Genomic DNA, 15,601 nt, shown 5'->3' with positions numbered 1-15,601 from the left:
TGAATCCCCACCACCTAGGGATGCTTCCAGTCAAATATGGTTGATATCCACTTCTTAGTTCCAGAGAAGAAGTCGCTTAAAGCAATATAGCCAAATTGACCCCTTTTTGCCCCGCCTCTCAGCCCCCTGGGGGGTCAGCTCCATCATTTGTACAATTTTGAATCCCTGACACCTAGGGATGCTTTCAATTAAATATGGTTGACATCGACTTCTTATTTTCAGAGAAGAAGTCGCTTAAAGCAATATAGCTAAATTGACTCCTTTTGGCCCCGTCCCTCAGCCCCCTGGGGGGTCAGCCCAACCATTTGTACAATTTTGAATCCCCACCACCTAGGAATGCTTCCAGTCAAATATGGTTGATATCCATGGCATAGTTCTAAAGAAGAAGTCATTTGTAGCAATATAGCCAAATTGTACCCTTTTTGCCTCGCCCTTCAGCCCGATCATTTGTACAATTTTGAATCCCCACCACCTAGGAATGCTTCCAGTCAAATATGGTTGATATCCATGGCATAGTTCTACAGAAGAAGTCGTTTGTAGCAATATAGCCAAATTGCCCCCTTTTTGCCCCGCCCCTCAGCCCCCTGGGGGGTCAGCCCAACCATTTGTACAATTTTGAATCCCCACCACCTAGGGATGCTTCCAGTCAAATATGGTTGATATCCATGGCATAGTTCTACAGAAGAAGTCGTTTGTAGCAATATAGCCAAATTGCCCCCTTTTTGCCCCGCCCCTCAGCCCCCTGGGGGGTCAGCCCAACCATTTGTACAATTTTGAATCCCCACCACCTAGGGATGCTTCCAGTCAAATATGGTTGATATCCATGGCATAGTTCTACAGAAGAAGTCGTTTGTAGCAATATAGCCAAATTGACCCCTTTTTGCCCCGCCCCTCAGCCCCCTGGGGGGTCAGCCCCACCATTTGTACAATTTTGAATCCCCACCACCTAGGGATGCTTCCAGTCAAATATGGTTGATATCCATGGCATAGTTCTACAGAAGAAGTCGTTTGTAGCAATATAGCCAAATTGACCCCTTTTTGCCCCGCCCCTCAGCCCCCTGGGGGGTCAGCCCCATCATTTGTACAATTTTGAATCCCCACCACCTAGGGATGCTTCCAGTCAAATATGGTTGATATCCACTTCTTAGTTCCAGAGAAGAAGTTGCTTAAAGCAATATAGCCAAATTGACCCCTTTTGGCCCCGCCCCTCAGCCCCCTTGGGGGTCAGCCCCACCATTTGTACAATTTTGAATCCCCACCACCTAGGGATGCTGCCAGTCAAATTTAGTTGAATTCCAATCAGTGGTTAAGAAGAAGAAATTGTTGACGGACGGACGGACGGATGGACGACGGACGCCACGGTAATTGGCATAAGCTCACCTTGGTCCTTCGGACCAGGTGANGGACGGATGGATGGACGACGGACGCCACGGTAATTGGCATAAGCTCACCTTGGTCCTTCGGACCAGGTGAGCTAAAAACTGATAACAAACCTGATAGAAAATATCTGTTGACAAATGATATCAAGTTAGAGGAGAGAGCCTCGAAATGTATGCCTGCTCAGGTTGGAGTATGCTTGGTCAGCTTTTAGTATGCCTGCTCAGGTTGGAGTATGCTTGGTCAAGTTTTAGTATGCCTTCTTAGGTTGGAGGCGGCCTGCTCAGGTTGGAGTATGCCTGCTCAGGTTGGAGTATGTCTGCTCAGGTTGGAGTATGCTTGGTCAAGTTTTAGTATGCCTTCTTAGGTTGGAGGCAGCCTGCTTAGGTTGATATATGCTTCATCAGGTTGGAGTATGCTTAATCAGGTTGAAGTATGCTTGCTCAGGTTGGAATATGCTTGCTTGGGTTGGAGTATGCTTGCTCGGGTTGGAGTATGCCTGCTCAGGTTGGAGTATGCTTGATCAAGTTGGAGTTTGTTTGATCAGGTTGGAGTTTGTTTGATCAGGTTGATATATGCTTCATCAGATTTGAGTATGCTTGCTCAGGTTGGAGGATGCCTGCTCAGGTTGGAGTATACTTGCTCAGGTTGGAGTATGCCTGCTCAGGTTGGAGTATACTTGCTCAGGTTGGATTATGCTTGCTCAGGTTGGAGTATGCTTGATCAGGTTGGAGTATGCTTCATCTTGCAGATGTCCATCATCACAGCGCTACGTGTTGGTGGTCAGCAGGACAAATTATATTTGTATAGTTACCAGTACCGCACTACCACCTGTAATAATGAATATATATATATATGTTAGTTAAATTATTGGACAAAGACCCATAAAAAGTAGGCTCTGATGTTGGTACGTGTTATCTTTTTTTAACGCAGTCTGTTGACAGAGGCAAAACTTTAACTGTATTTTTTTTTATTTATTTTTTGTGTCAGCTTGTAGACTCTGAGGCCCAAAAATGCAGGGACATGTCTTGGGCCCCTCAACCCCTTCCTATCCCAATCGCTGCAATTCACACAAGTACATTAATATTTACACTGCAATCATATGGTTTTTAATATATGTTTATAAAGTTATGCTGACTAGCTATCTAGCTGTGACAGTGCATATTATAGCAATGCAACACATGGCTGTAATGATCTGCATTTATTAATGAACATATTTGTATTTACATCTATCTGCAGCCATTACAACAGCTCCCTGTTACATATGTATGTTATACTGGGGCGGGGGGTGGCAGATTATAAGGTGATTTAGGCATGACAATCTAGTTAACACATACTTAAGTTATCGTATGTTATCAAAATGAAGAGATGACCTAAAAACCCCTGAAACAATTTAATCATTCAAATTTTCTGTCATATTCTATGTAGGTTATTGGTATTTCATATATAAAAATTGTTTGATTCTACTTATCAAAAGGTGTAGATATAAAATTGTGCTTTCAGTATTTACACATAAACATGAATACTAAAACCACAATTGTTTTTTATTTCAAAAATTTGAAAATTAATATTTAGAATCTGAGCTTGCATGGTCAAATCTTTATACTATATGCCTTCTAGAAGTCCAACCCAGGGCTGCATGCATATTACTTAAAAGGTACCCAGGTAAAAGGAATTAGAACCAGAGGTACCCGTGACAGTAACAAGCATACAACTACGTGTACACTGCAAAATGTATATGAATTAAGTCTTCTGCTTCTTCCAATAATCTGCATAATATTATACCACCTCTGGTGTATTGTAGCCAGGTTAATTAACACATTTAAAATACATAATTATAAACAGGAAAGGCTTGTTCAAATTCTATCTAACCGCAGCTCTAAAACATGTAGTACTACATCATTAATATTCCGCCTCCTCTACCATCACACATCATATTAAAATTGTCTGCAGGTTGTCAGAAGCTATGGCCGCTTACATATATATATACATTATGACAGCTATTGAATTCATATAATCAAATATCAAGTTTTGTTGACTGGAGCCTGCTAAGAATAAATTACTTATGTAAATAAGGATTGCATGGTTAGGTGTGCATGCATATTCGACAAATTTCAAAAGTATAATTAAAAGTAATTCATTAAATAAAATATAATTCTAGTGAATTTATACAATTATTCTATATATGATCGTATAATTGGAAAAGATCACATACATATAACACTTACAATTAGAAATATAATCACGTAAATTTTGAATAACCAGAAACTGTCCTTCTGTAATCAAAGTCTACCTCTGAATATGGCAAGTACAGAATCTCATCACGGTACGTACATGTACTAAAATGGTATTTATATTATATTGTAACTAGCTAAATTCATACTGTGGACATAGCTAATTTATTTAGTAAATTACAGCGTATGGCATATATCTGAACAATATTATACATACGTGTATGTCGCACCCTGGCTGTCACATTACAAGTCGCTGTCACATGTAAACATATGTAAACAAAGTCATGTGCGTGTCATACATGTATTATGTTACCTTCTGTCCGGGTGATTAACTGGGTCACGAAGTAGGGCTATGTCTGATCTCTGGATTTAACGTTTAATTTCTGGTCAACGGTCTTCGTATTTCGTAAAAATATAAATTCCATCTTCAGTTATTCCCTTATCGACTCACAGACCGTCACACATGCGGGTAAATCACGTGGCTGTGAAAACTATACCCAAGTAGAAAGTACATATAGAGAGGTTCCGAAAATCGCGCCAAATTATTATCCCTTGTGTGGTCAGTTACGTCTATGAAATCATCTTGAATAATGACGTTACTTTGAAAAGACATATATGTTTACGTCAATGAAATAATAAACTTACAATGTATCGTTAAATATTGATGGTGATACATTAGAATACTTAGTATATGTACATTGGAGAAGTAGGGGAATCCCCGAGAAGACCTTTCGGGGTAATTATTGTAACGTGTCCCATTAAAATTGTTTTTAAAATATGAAATGTTGATTTTACAACTAAAAGACTGTTTTGCATGATAAAGTAAACATATGTTGCTTGTTTTTGATATCAAATATAGAGTAAGTTTTGGTATTGCAAGCGTGTCTTTGTATCCCCTAAAAATGGCCCCGGTTTGCAGCGGGGATTTTTCTCCAATCCCTAGATGTCTCAGAGCAGCTCCAGAAACATGGCCATTTCAGGTACGTTTGATCGAAACCTTCATTGTAACCTTCATATTCATTCATATTAGGTTATATTATCTTATAGAGATCGATAAGAAAATAATACAAATGTAGATGGTAAAAGCTTTCAAATGGGAAACATCTGAGACTGATTAATTACGGGCTTACATATACATTTTGAATTGAGAAAACGCATATTCCCTGCGATGTCATATAATTATAATTTTCATTAATATTTTACCGAATTAAAAAAGAAAGAAAGTAAACTCATTGATCGAATACCTGTCTTAACCATCACTATTTCCAAATAGTTTAATTGATTATTCAAACATGGATTTTCCGTACAGCACTAGCAACTTGATTCGTGACCATGTAATAGATGTACCATTAGAATATGAAAATTTGATTTTGCTAGAGATAAGTTTCAGTATAAAGTGAACTTAAAATATAGATAGCTATAAGATCAACGAAATATAGATATCTACAGGATCAACGATGAAAAATATGAATTGAAAGTACACGCAGACATAAATAAAAATGTACAGTATGTATTGATCACATTAAGATTTTTTACTTGACTTGACGCATACATGTTTTATCTTAAAAAATTACGTTTTTTCCCCAGGAAACGAATCATGCTACGGAGACGTGTGCAGGGCAGATTCCTTCTGCGATCATCCGTCGAGGTTTTGTTTCAAATGCGCCCAGTGGCTTCATACATGTTTTACGGAAAAACATAAACCGCGGTGTACACGTGTCTGTAAAGGTATGACCACCTAGTATTAACATCAGTATGGCAAAAGTGGTGTGGAATATCAATCTGTCTGTGTGGTATCCGTTTTATTTCAACTGAAAAATACGATTTAATTAAGTTATTGTAATTTTCGTTGTTTTTTTTTTTAATCCTATAACCGTTTTGATTTGTATTAATTGGAAAAATTGACATAAAAATTCATCATAGGACAAATTCAGCTCCTTTTGTTGTCCATAACTTTAATGGTCTGAGATATTACATTTTTCTTGTACCGATTATTAATTTGAATTGTCTCCCTTGTATTAGTCTATGCTTCTTGTTACAGAAATGATGGGCGATGTAATCACACAGTCACCTGGGACTACCATGGGTAAGTTGTTAATATAACAAAATCGCTAATTTCAGTAATACAAATCGATTGACATACATTAAACCATACCATAATCCAAGTGTGTTACTCACACCTATCCCCGCCAGTTTGAATAGTTGATGTTTGATGCGACAATTACTTTATGGAATGACGTGGATTCCTATATATCGAGAATGAAACCATTGGGTCTCGAATTCGAGATATCCAAATATATATTTCGTCATCATATATTTTAGCAGCGAGGGCAAATGCAAAGTTGATAAAATTATCTTATTTTTCATTATTGTATATTTTTAGTGGCACCCGCTGTGGAGCTATCCATAGAACCTGACTTCACATCCTTGTACGTGTTGGCTGCTGTTGTCCCTCTGTTTTTTGCCTTTCTCATCATCTTAATATGTTTCTACAGAAAAATCGGACCTAATAAACCTACCATGGTTATCAGGAAAAACATTTGCCGTATATTGAACGTCTTTAACAGAAGACACAATGACCAAACGTTTGTTAAACAAAAGGACCGCCTAACGTATCATAAAAACCCCAGGGCAAAGAACAATAGTCAAGCAGATGCGTCTCTTTTCGCGGACAGACTTTCTGTCACGTCACTTTTGAGCGGACAAGAATCGCGATCGTTTCCAAGCCTATGCCAGTCTACGGAGATACCACCAATCCGTAACGAACCACCTGCCAACCCACGGACTCCCCGAACGTTACCTGAAAGCACCACCCAAGGCCACACAGATTACTACCAGATCTCAAAACCAATCAAAGAGGTTGGAGACGAAGGTCTTTCCATTCACGTTGATGGTCACGTGCTGAAACCTAGGGAGATCCAACCCAGACAAAACGGCACGGTCAGCTCAACATGATACACCGATTTTGCTTATGGGGGAAGATTAAAACACTAATGTGCGTCAGCGAAAAAAAGTCGAGTTAGGAGACAATGTATAACGTTATTAACTCTCTTTTTCGGTGTACAGACTTAGATGTATTTTGAGAAAAAATTCGATTTTTTTGTTTCGTTTTTTGATGAATTAATGATACGCCTATAGCTGACCATGATTTTTCCAAATCATATATGTTGTCAAATGCCAGGCTTCTCATGTGAAAATTGTTTGAATAAGAAATTTTGTTAATCCACCGATTCATACATTTGAATACATATCGTTACCTGTTTTCTTTTGAATGGTGCCAGTCGTTGCTTGTTGCTTGTATTGGTGGGTTCAGAGAACGAGTTTAGTGTATTGAGGCGGCCAGTGTCCTGACTGCATTAGGGGTCAACAATTTAATTATATGTTGATTCTAATGATGATTTGTTTTGTGTAAATGAAGTGTCAAGAAAAAGAAAAAATCAAAAACATTGTAATTTTAACGTAAACAAAGCAAAACTTGTCTGAAACGCCCTTCATACCGAAACGGTCCTCCCATAATGAGGCACCGGACGAACATTCCCCATACGCTTGGATCCGCCTCTGGTTTGTAAGAAAGTGTTTCAATGCGGGCATTAGTAGAGAAAAAACTTAAATATTCTATCGAGTAATACCGTGCTTCATACATCTCTTTTTTCTAGATTAATTTGTGTCTACACTCTGTGTTATCACCAATGAGGGAAACAGAATTCCATTGTCATATAAAATACACTATTCTAAACCAAGTGCTATGGGTTTTTTGAACATATAGTTAGCCATGTAATTCATGTTGTGCCGCGTTTATATAATTTTATATTCATGTGATATTTCTTATTTTTCATCATTAAAATAAATTTATGACAGTTATGTTTTTATTTTATTTTATTTTATTGAAATAATGTTAGAAGAAATCAGTAATCGCCGATGTAAGTAAGAGATATTGAATATATTTCGTTAACTTCTTCATTTTATTAGAAGTAATTTAATATCTCTGTTAACTGAGCGGTATCTTAACCAACACTGTGTTGTTTAGGGAACACGTTTTGTTTTCATAGATTTCCCGATCACTCATAGTTCAGTTTAGAGACATATTTCTCTAAAACCTTTCAAGAGTGAAACTAAAACTCGGGACTGCCAACAGTCAACGTCATGTAGTCAGCTAATTGATTACGGTCTGTCCATGTACACTGATATACACAAGGTACTTTGACCATCCATTAGTTGGTTGAGTAGCTGTGAAATCATATCCTTTGTTGATAATAATGTTGCGGTTCCCGCAGCTTAAAGTCACCATACTATTAATCAATCGGCGTCCAAACCACACTGTAAAATATGTCAAGCTTCATGAACGTGATGCATTAAGTCATTGGCATATTTTCAAATTCAATTCTTTGAAAAATTCTTTGGTGAGAGTGTATAATCTTATAGCTGTCATATTAGGTCAAACGTCATGTATAGCATTCTTATAAGTGTTAATAATCATGAAAATATCTTTTAAATTTTACCTTAATGTGGCCTTAAGCTGAGGAGGCTGTCAAATACAACCGCGTCCTGTGTTACAATTATCGCACCTGTGACAATATAAGAAAAATCTGGGAAAACATTATTTCAAATACTGATTCGAGATTCAATGTTTCCCAAACGTTCTTTTCCGTTGTGTATGGTGGTTAAGAGGTTAGGAAACGGTTTAGTTGAAAAATGGAAGTTTCTCTAACAAACTGTTGCCTTTCGGGACAAACCCCAACTACAGGTCTACAGGATGAATCAAGAGGAAGAAACTTATGACAAGCTCATGAAGTACAACACCTATATTTATCGTCACGAATCTCCTTATATATTAACTTTAGCTACCCTACACGTTTCCTCTTGGCAGAGGGAGTCTCGAAAAAAATAATCAATTTTAACAACAGGGGATCAATTCTCAAAGTCAGGTCAGCATTAAAGGTAATTGTTATTTCAAACTATTAAAAATGAAATTTATTACCAAAATTGAACACGTTAATTTAAAATTTCAGCTTGTTATCACTCTTGAGTTTGGAAGGTAAAATACCAACAAGTTACAACAATGTCTCCAGATACATCTGTATATACTGTTTCCAATTCCTGTTCTTAACCTTTCAAATGTTTCAAATGTACTGTTCATGGTTTAAGCTACATGTAACTTATATACCTGTATATTGACTTCATTGTTTCTATTCGGTCTGGTTATATTTCACGTGGTTTTTTTATTAGATACTTGAGTGGCAGATGGAGAATTAAGAATTATGTGACTTTTATATTAGAAAAATATACATGGTCTCGGAGAACAGAAACTTTCTTTATCACATCAGTACTTCAACATTATAATGTGAACTTTCCAAGTATACTTATTATTTAAATGGATATAATTTTATCTGAAATCAAGTTATGCATGATATTGTTTATGTAACATTACGCAAACAAACATTTATCATTAATGATGTTTTTCCCCTATTTGATATGGAAGATTTAATATTCTGCAGAGAATCTTAACATTTTTTCATGGTGATTAAGAGTTTAGGAGGTTCTTATTCCGAAGTGTATGAAGTTGTTTATAACTGTTGTTTATGGTGATTAAGAGATTATGAAGTTGTTTATAATTGTTGTTTATGGTGATTGAGAGATTTTGAAGTTGTTTATAATTGTTGTTTAAGGTGATTAAGAGATTATGAAGTTGTTTATAATTGTTGTCTATGGTGATTAAGAGATTATGAAGTTGTTTATAATTGTTGTTTATGGTGATTGAGAGATTTTGAAGTTGTTTATAATTGTTGTTTATGGTGATTGAGAGATTTTGAAGTTGGTTATAATTGTTGTTTATGGTGATTAAGAGATTATGAAGTTGTTTATAATTGTTGTCTATGGTGATTAAGAGATTATGAAGTTGTTTATAATTGTTGTCTATGGTGATTAAGAGATTATGAAGTTGTTTATAGTTGTTGTTTATGATGATTGAGAGATTTTGAAGTTGTTTATAATTGTTGTTTATGGTGATTGAGAGATTTTGAAGTTGGTTATAATTGTTGTTTATGGTGATTAAGAGATTATGAGTTGTTTATAATTCTTGTTCATGGTGATTAAGATATTTTGAAGGTGTTTATAATTGTTGTTTATGGTGATTAAGAGATTATGAAGTTGTTTATAATTGTTGATTATGGTGATTGAGAGATTTTGAAGTTGTTTATAATTGTTGTTTAAGGTGATTAAGAGATTATGAAGTTGTTTATAATTGTTGTTTATGATGATTGAGAGATTTTGAAGTTGTTTATAATTGTTGTTTATGGTGATTAAGAGATTATGAGATGTTTATAATTGTTGTTTATGGTGATTAAGAGATTATGAGTTGTTTATAATTGTTGTTTATGGTGATTAAGAGATTATGAAGTTGTTTAATTGGAACTTGTACGTTCTAGTAATAACCTATTGATGGTAAGGGATACATGTGCAAGGAGGTAACTGAAACAAGGTGGTGAAGTCGTGACAGTTTCCAAATTCATTACACATCTATTTTAGTGATGGATGTCCTACATTTCTACTTTCCTCCAATAAACTTGCAATCATCTATTAGGCGAAGGGAAGCAACTCGAACAGATTTGGTTTGACAGTCAGCACCCAATCGTCAATGTATGGTTAGCTTAGCGACACATTTAACGCTAATTATGGTTTCATTAATTAGATTTCTCTCAAAATTGATTTTAATCATTTAAGCTATATATTGTTTAACACTTTTAAGTTTTCAACAACCTCATGTGACTTACATAAGACGTTATCCACACTCAACTAGAGTTGTTATATAAATACATTCAGGAAATACCCCGTAATTTCTAAAAAAAAATAAATAAATATAATAATCCATTTTGACACCAGCACAGGTAATGGTGTCTCATTGTAATATATGCTATATGATTATATTTTATTCCTACATGTTAATCAAAGTAAAATTACATATATACTTTTTGCAATGCATTTATTTGGTTACGTTTTCGTCAATTACGGTCTGAATCGAAACCACGTGATTTATGTACTAGACGTCGGGAAGGGAAGGGAAATCACCAGAAAAGTACAGCAATGTTTCCAGGTAAGGTTGTATAATATATTTGTTACAAAGCCTTTTCAGCTTTTAAAATGCACTGTTCATTATTGTAGAAGTTTTGAATATATGTAAATGCGATTTTTGTTTCTTTTGACTTCTTTTACTTGTGAGGCAAATGAAGAATTACGTTACCAGAAATATACATTTCCTCGGGAAGCCAGTACTGGCTATATCACTTTAACAGTGACTCTTCAAACTGTTTTATTATCTATGTACATAGATGTACAATGCATCTTAACCTTAAACCAAGTTATAGTATGCAATATAACGTAAACAAAAAGTGTTTAATGAGTTATGTAGTTTCCTGTTTAGTATTCTACAGAAGTTCTTTACTCTTATTTATGGTGATTAAGACTTTTTAAAGCTGTTTAGATAAAATATGGAAGTTCTTATAATGAACTATGATTTGCATTCTATCAACCACTTGGCCTAAAGGATGAAATTAAGGAGGAAACTAGGTGGTGACTTTTCAGTAAGACTCACTATGCCAAATGCATAAAAGCATACATGTCTTGTTTAACAATTGTTAAAGTCTGGTTCGCTTAGAGAAACGTTAACCCTAACGGTCAATCGTTATCTAAATTATATCATTTACAATAAAGAGAAGAATGATCTTTTTTTTTTAATGATACATTGTATATACATTATTAATTTTTGCAAAAGTTTTGAACCACCTAATCTGATCGACGAAAGACATTTTCACATGTAGTATAGCTACACATGTAGCGGAAATACCCTGCAGTTCCTGATTAGTTCTATTTATAGATTCAGAAATATCAAGATATTATTCAGAATGAACACCGTCTCGGGTAATGATATCTTTTGTTATATGTATCTTAAAAGTTAACATTGTTTTTTACGAGTATATACAAATTGTATCCGTTCATTTTTAAATGTCTTTTATTTGGTTAAGTATTTGTCGATAGCGTTCGTATTATTGACCTCCATAAATAGACAGATGAACAGCTAATGATATTACCCTGGAGTTAAGAGGGGAATCACCTGAAATTTACGTGTAAAGCATGTCTACAGGTACAATGCGTATGTTGTATTTATCTCTCATTACCAACCTTTTTTAACATTTTAAATTCAATGCTTATTGTTTAAACTTTTTCAAACTATTGATTTGATTGTTACCGTTTAACGGGCTGTTTATTTTACAGATGGTATTTCATGCTTTGGCGCTACTTGTCAGGCAGGTGAAGAGTTCTGTGACCATCTCTCACGATTCTGTATTAGCTGTTCTGCAACTGCATGGAAAAAATTATGTTTCACATCAGATCACATATACAACTGTACGGATTATTGTCGAGGTAAGAGTGACAATGACTCTTTTCCCCTTTTCTTTTGTGATTTCAACTTATTTCATGACAATCAAAGGTTTTGTTTTGTTTAATTTTGTTTAACGTTGATGGCAATCAAAGGCCTTTGTGCATTAGATTTTAGCTCCAGGGGAATTTATTCTACTACATGTGGTTAATACCGTATTTTATGATGAGTGTGAGACACTTAGGAACATATGTATCGATCGAATATTATCATCATTACCTTATTAGCATCAGCTTGGGCACAACTAATTTTTTTCATTATTATTTTTTAGCCTTGGAACTGAAAAACAGACCCCCAAACCGTAAGTCCAAAATAATAGTTGAATGTTTCGAAAAATGATATTGTGTTAAAAAGCGCATGAAAATGCTGAAAAAAATGTTATGCATGAGTGTTAAAAATGATTTACCCTCCCTCTAAACAAACTCCCGAAATTGTGTAAGACTACTGCTAATACGTTGCACCACGTGAAAAAACCCTACTACAAATAGTATATAGTATCCTTGTTTAAAGTGTTCTATTTATAGATCAGAATATCGAAACTACCTTTTTGTTCGTCGGCGTTATACAGGACGTATACTCGTTTTTAGTCCATGATCGAGACAAACTTCGGTGACTTAGGCGTTTAATAGTACCTCCAAGTGTGGATACGGACTCCGGCAACATCTTTCAAATCACACAAACTATACAAATACAGTAAGGTCGCAACCATTATCCTATAATGACTGAAACACATATTCTCACACAATAACATAGGACCGTAAACACGTGCCTGTGACATAGTCGTAATGGTAAAGTAATTGAGCTCACCGACACTCTGACTATTATCGATAATTTTGAGGAAATTACAAAAAAATTGTTAAAACTTTTACATCCGCAGTGTATTACTTCCTTGGTTATTTTTAGTGACACGTTATTTCATTGGTCTCTTTAGCACGTGATATGCACACGTCATTGGGAATTCAAAACCAAAAGTTGCTTATAAAAATCAGCTGAAGACTTAAGTCGGATTAAATCTTAAATTATAGGTCGTGCCATTAGGAAAATGATTAGTTTTACAATAAAAAAATATGTTGAGAACATAAAGTCCATTAAAAAGTTTTTCCTATAGATACTTCAATATTCATAATGTAGTCCTACTTTCCTTCACAAGACGATATTTCAAACCTATATATATATATATATACATTTAGTTCCGAATGATTATCATGCAGCAATTTATCTCAATTCACTTTAAATCATGCTTTAATCTCCCGCTGGTTATTTATATACATAAATAACCGTTGTTGACATATATTTCTTTTGTAATGCTTTAAATGAATATTCATCATTCTAAACATATGATATTAGTATGGTATGATGCATATTCGATACGCTTTAAATCCGATCCTGACAGACGGTATCTAAAGCTAACCAATAGGCCTAGCAAACTGATTCTTAGTTTGGTATATGAATGGTCTATTTTTTAAATTCAGGGGTTTCATCTCAGCTTTTAGCTTACCTTAACGTGTACAGACAATAAAAATATATATTCCAAGCTATAAATTTGACCCTCTTCGTTAATAGAATGATCTATAAGAATATGGTTCCACTGAATGCAGCTACATGAAATGTATTATGCGCCAAAGTCTGAAACGGCTATTTATTGCTTTTCCTGCGATATATTTGAAGTTTTTATTCACTGCGATATTTATAGAAAGTTTAACAGTTATCTGATTATGAAAAAAATAACCAGAATTATTATATAATGAAATACTGAGAAAATCTGTGGAAACTACCCACCGTTAAAGGAAATGTAAGCTTATCTATGGAACGTTGCAAAACAGAGGCAGGTCAATGTATAATGTTGGTGAAACGATTATCAAAACAATGATATTAATTGTGATGATGACTGTTACGATCTTTATAACAGCACCTCAAATTAAATTAACACGAGTTCGATTTTGTTTTATCGTACGACACTAATTTAGAAACACGATCTAGACCAGTGTTTTCAAACCAAACATTTATCTCGGTAGTGATTTTATCAACTTAAAACACACACGGAAGAGTGAAAGAATTCTGTTATTCGCTACAGTAACAAATGATAATGGATGGGTCGATAATAAGGTTTATACCTCCAAGCTACTTAAAAGTTGTTATAGCGTTCAATTAAGTGACTTCGATTTTTTATCCTTTTAAAATGATTGGTTTTTAAATTGTAACTATAGCGGAAAATAAAGCAACTCACCCCTTTATATTTTACACATGTACTATGATCTTAATTTGTTTTTATTTACAGAGCCGGAAGCATATCAAATGCCTCCGTTGCTTATTGCAGTGATAGCGGTCTCACTTCTGGTCACCATAGGGATTGGAGTTCTTGTAGGAGCGTTGTTTCGGAAGTATTTAATTCGGATTAAACCTCTTTTACCATGTTTCGTTGACCAAAACGGAACCAATGAAACTATACCTGAGAACACAGACAACCATGATGACGAGGCCGAAGTAGTGCTACTAGAAACTCCTATCGATCCACACCCTGTTCAAGTTACCGAAGAAGAAGCAACTGAACATAAGTCCAAGGATTACCCAAAGTTCGGTCCTACTGCTCTTAAAAATCACGAGGAAGCAAAACTGATGTAAATAAATCGCATAAAGGTGGAAAGCATGGGGGGTTGGGGTGGGTGTGGGTGATGGATCCCTGTACCCGCTTTTCACGTTTAACTTGTTTGATACCATCACCCTTTTAACCCCATGCCCAATCACAACCCCTTCTCCCACCACCTGTCACAACTTCAGATCCGCCCCACGGCCACGTTCTTAAAGGAATGGAAACTTGAAAATTTGATTAACTTTCTTCCCTTTTCATTCACGAGAAATCTACATATATCACTGTGAACGAACTTTGTCATGTTGATTAATCTGTGGACTGTTCCAGACGAGATGTTATTTCCCTGTGTGTTGAAGGACGGAGGTTGTTATTGTGAGAGAATGATACCATATTTGTACAGATGTATGTACAAAAGACATTCACTTTTACCATGCATGTTATCCCAATAAAATTTGAGTTTGTAAAGGACTGTACTTACTTTCCTTCCCAAACGTCTATTTTGTTCGCAATTCTGTATACTTGAATGATGATGCAAATAATTATTTTCACATATAATTCACGTCCTTCTTCTCTATAAAAGCTTCAATAAAACGAAAGTAGACAAGTGGATGACTCTGATCGATGTAAAGACCGTTTGGTTACTTATGATTTACATTGTTACTTAACCAGCAGGAAGGAAACCAGTGTTACATTTCCTTGTGTGTATACATGCACACGACTATAAGCAGAAACACCATACTCGATACTCCAGGGGTATGTCATGGAAAAATAGAAGGTTCATTTTATAACAGTTATCTCCCTTGCTATTGGAATTTCTATCAAGAACCACAATGGTATATCATATACATTGATATGTGTAAATGCATCTACATTTGCTTGCAAACATAGAAAAGTGTTCAGAGTTGTTCAGACTGTAAAAAAAACCTTAATCCTTTAAGTATGTTGAATTGCCATGCTGAATTAGGA

At 35.3% G+C, this 15,601-nt stretch overlaps 3 protein-coding genes across 12 annotated transcripts in view; 2 read left to right on the top strand and 1 right to left on the bottom strand.

The window, feature by feature from the left end:
- LOC110463932 (solute carrier family 15 member 4-like) overlaps nucleotides 1-15,538 on the bottom strand; it is a 44,631-nt gene extending 29,093 nt beyond the window's left edge. The window contains exons 1-3 of one of the 7 annotated variants that reach the window (XM_021518884.1): nucleotides 15,114-15,538; nucleotides 11,854-11,966; nucleotides 1,494-2,208 (exon numbers count right to left, since the gene is read on the bottom strand). The gene's annotated coding sequence lies outside the window, so the exon portion shown is untranslated. Of the gene's footprint in view, nucleotides 1-1,493; nucleotides 2,209-3,828; nucleotides 3,892-3,924; nucleotides 4,160-8,110; nucleotides 8,177-11,853; nucleotides 11,967-12,588; nucleotides 12,932-15,113 lie in introns of those variants that run through there. The other 6 variants (XM_021518882.1, XM_021518881.1, XM_021518883.1 and 3 more) reach the window with 6 other exon arrangements.
- LOC110463934 lies at nucleotides 4,380-8,098 on the top strand. Its single transcript, XM_021518888.1, has 4 exons — nucleotides 4,380-4,591; nucleotides 5,199-5,339; nucleotides 5,653-5,697; nucleotides 5,995-8,098. Exons 1-4 carry the CDS (start codon nucleotides 4,555-4,557, stop codon nucleotides 6,564-6,566), a joined length of 795 nt encoding a protein of 264 aa, XP_021374563.1. The 5' UTR covers nucleotides 4,380-4,554; the 3' UTR covers nucleotides 6,567-8,098.
- On the top strand, nucleotides 10,524-15,097 carry LOC110463935. Of its 4 annotated transcripts, none has more exons than XM_021518892.1 (4): nucleotides 10,524-10,701; nucleotides 11,880-12,029; nucleotides 12,317-12,346; nucleotides 14,324-15,097. In XM_021518892.1, the coding sequence occupies exons 1-4, from the start codon at nucleotides 10,692-10,694 to the stop codon at nucleotides 14,665-14,667; spliced, it is 534 nt and encodes a 177-aa protein (XP_021374567.1). In that variant the 5' UTR covers nucleotides 10,524-10,691; the 3' UTR covers nucleotides 14,668-15,097. The 4 variants fall into 4 exon arrangements, with proteins under 4 accessions (XP_021374567.1, XP_021374566.1, XP_021374564.1 ...); XM_021518891.1 differs by lacking the exon at nucleotides 10,524-10,701 and adding an exon at nucleotides 11,419-11,525; XM_021518889.1 differs by lacking the exon at nucleotides 10,524-10,701 and adding an exon at nucleotides 11,559-11,757.
- Nucleotides 15,539-15,601: the final 63 nt, after the last annotated feature.

The sequence above is a fragment of the Mizuhopecten yessoensis genome, unplaced genomic scaffold, assembly GCF_002113885.1.
Source record: "Mizuhopecten yessoensis strain PY_sf001 unplaced genomic scaffold, ASM211388v2 scaffold10945, whole genome shotgun sequence".
Lineage (NCBI taxonomy): Eukaryota > Metazoa > Mollusca > Bivalvia > Pectinida > Pectinidae > Mizuhopecten > Mizuhopecten yessoensis.
Note: the sequence above shows the minus strand (reverse complement) of the source record. Positions and strands in the feature narration are given on the sequence as shown.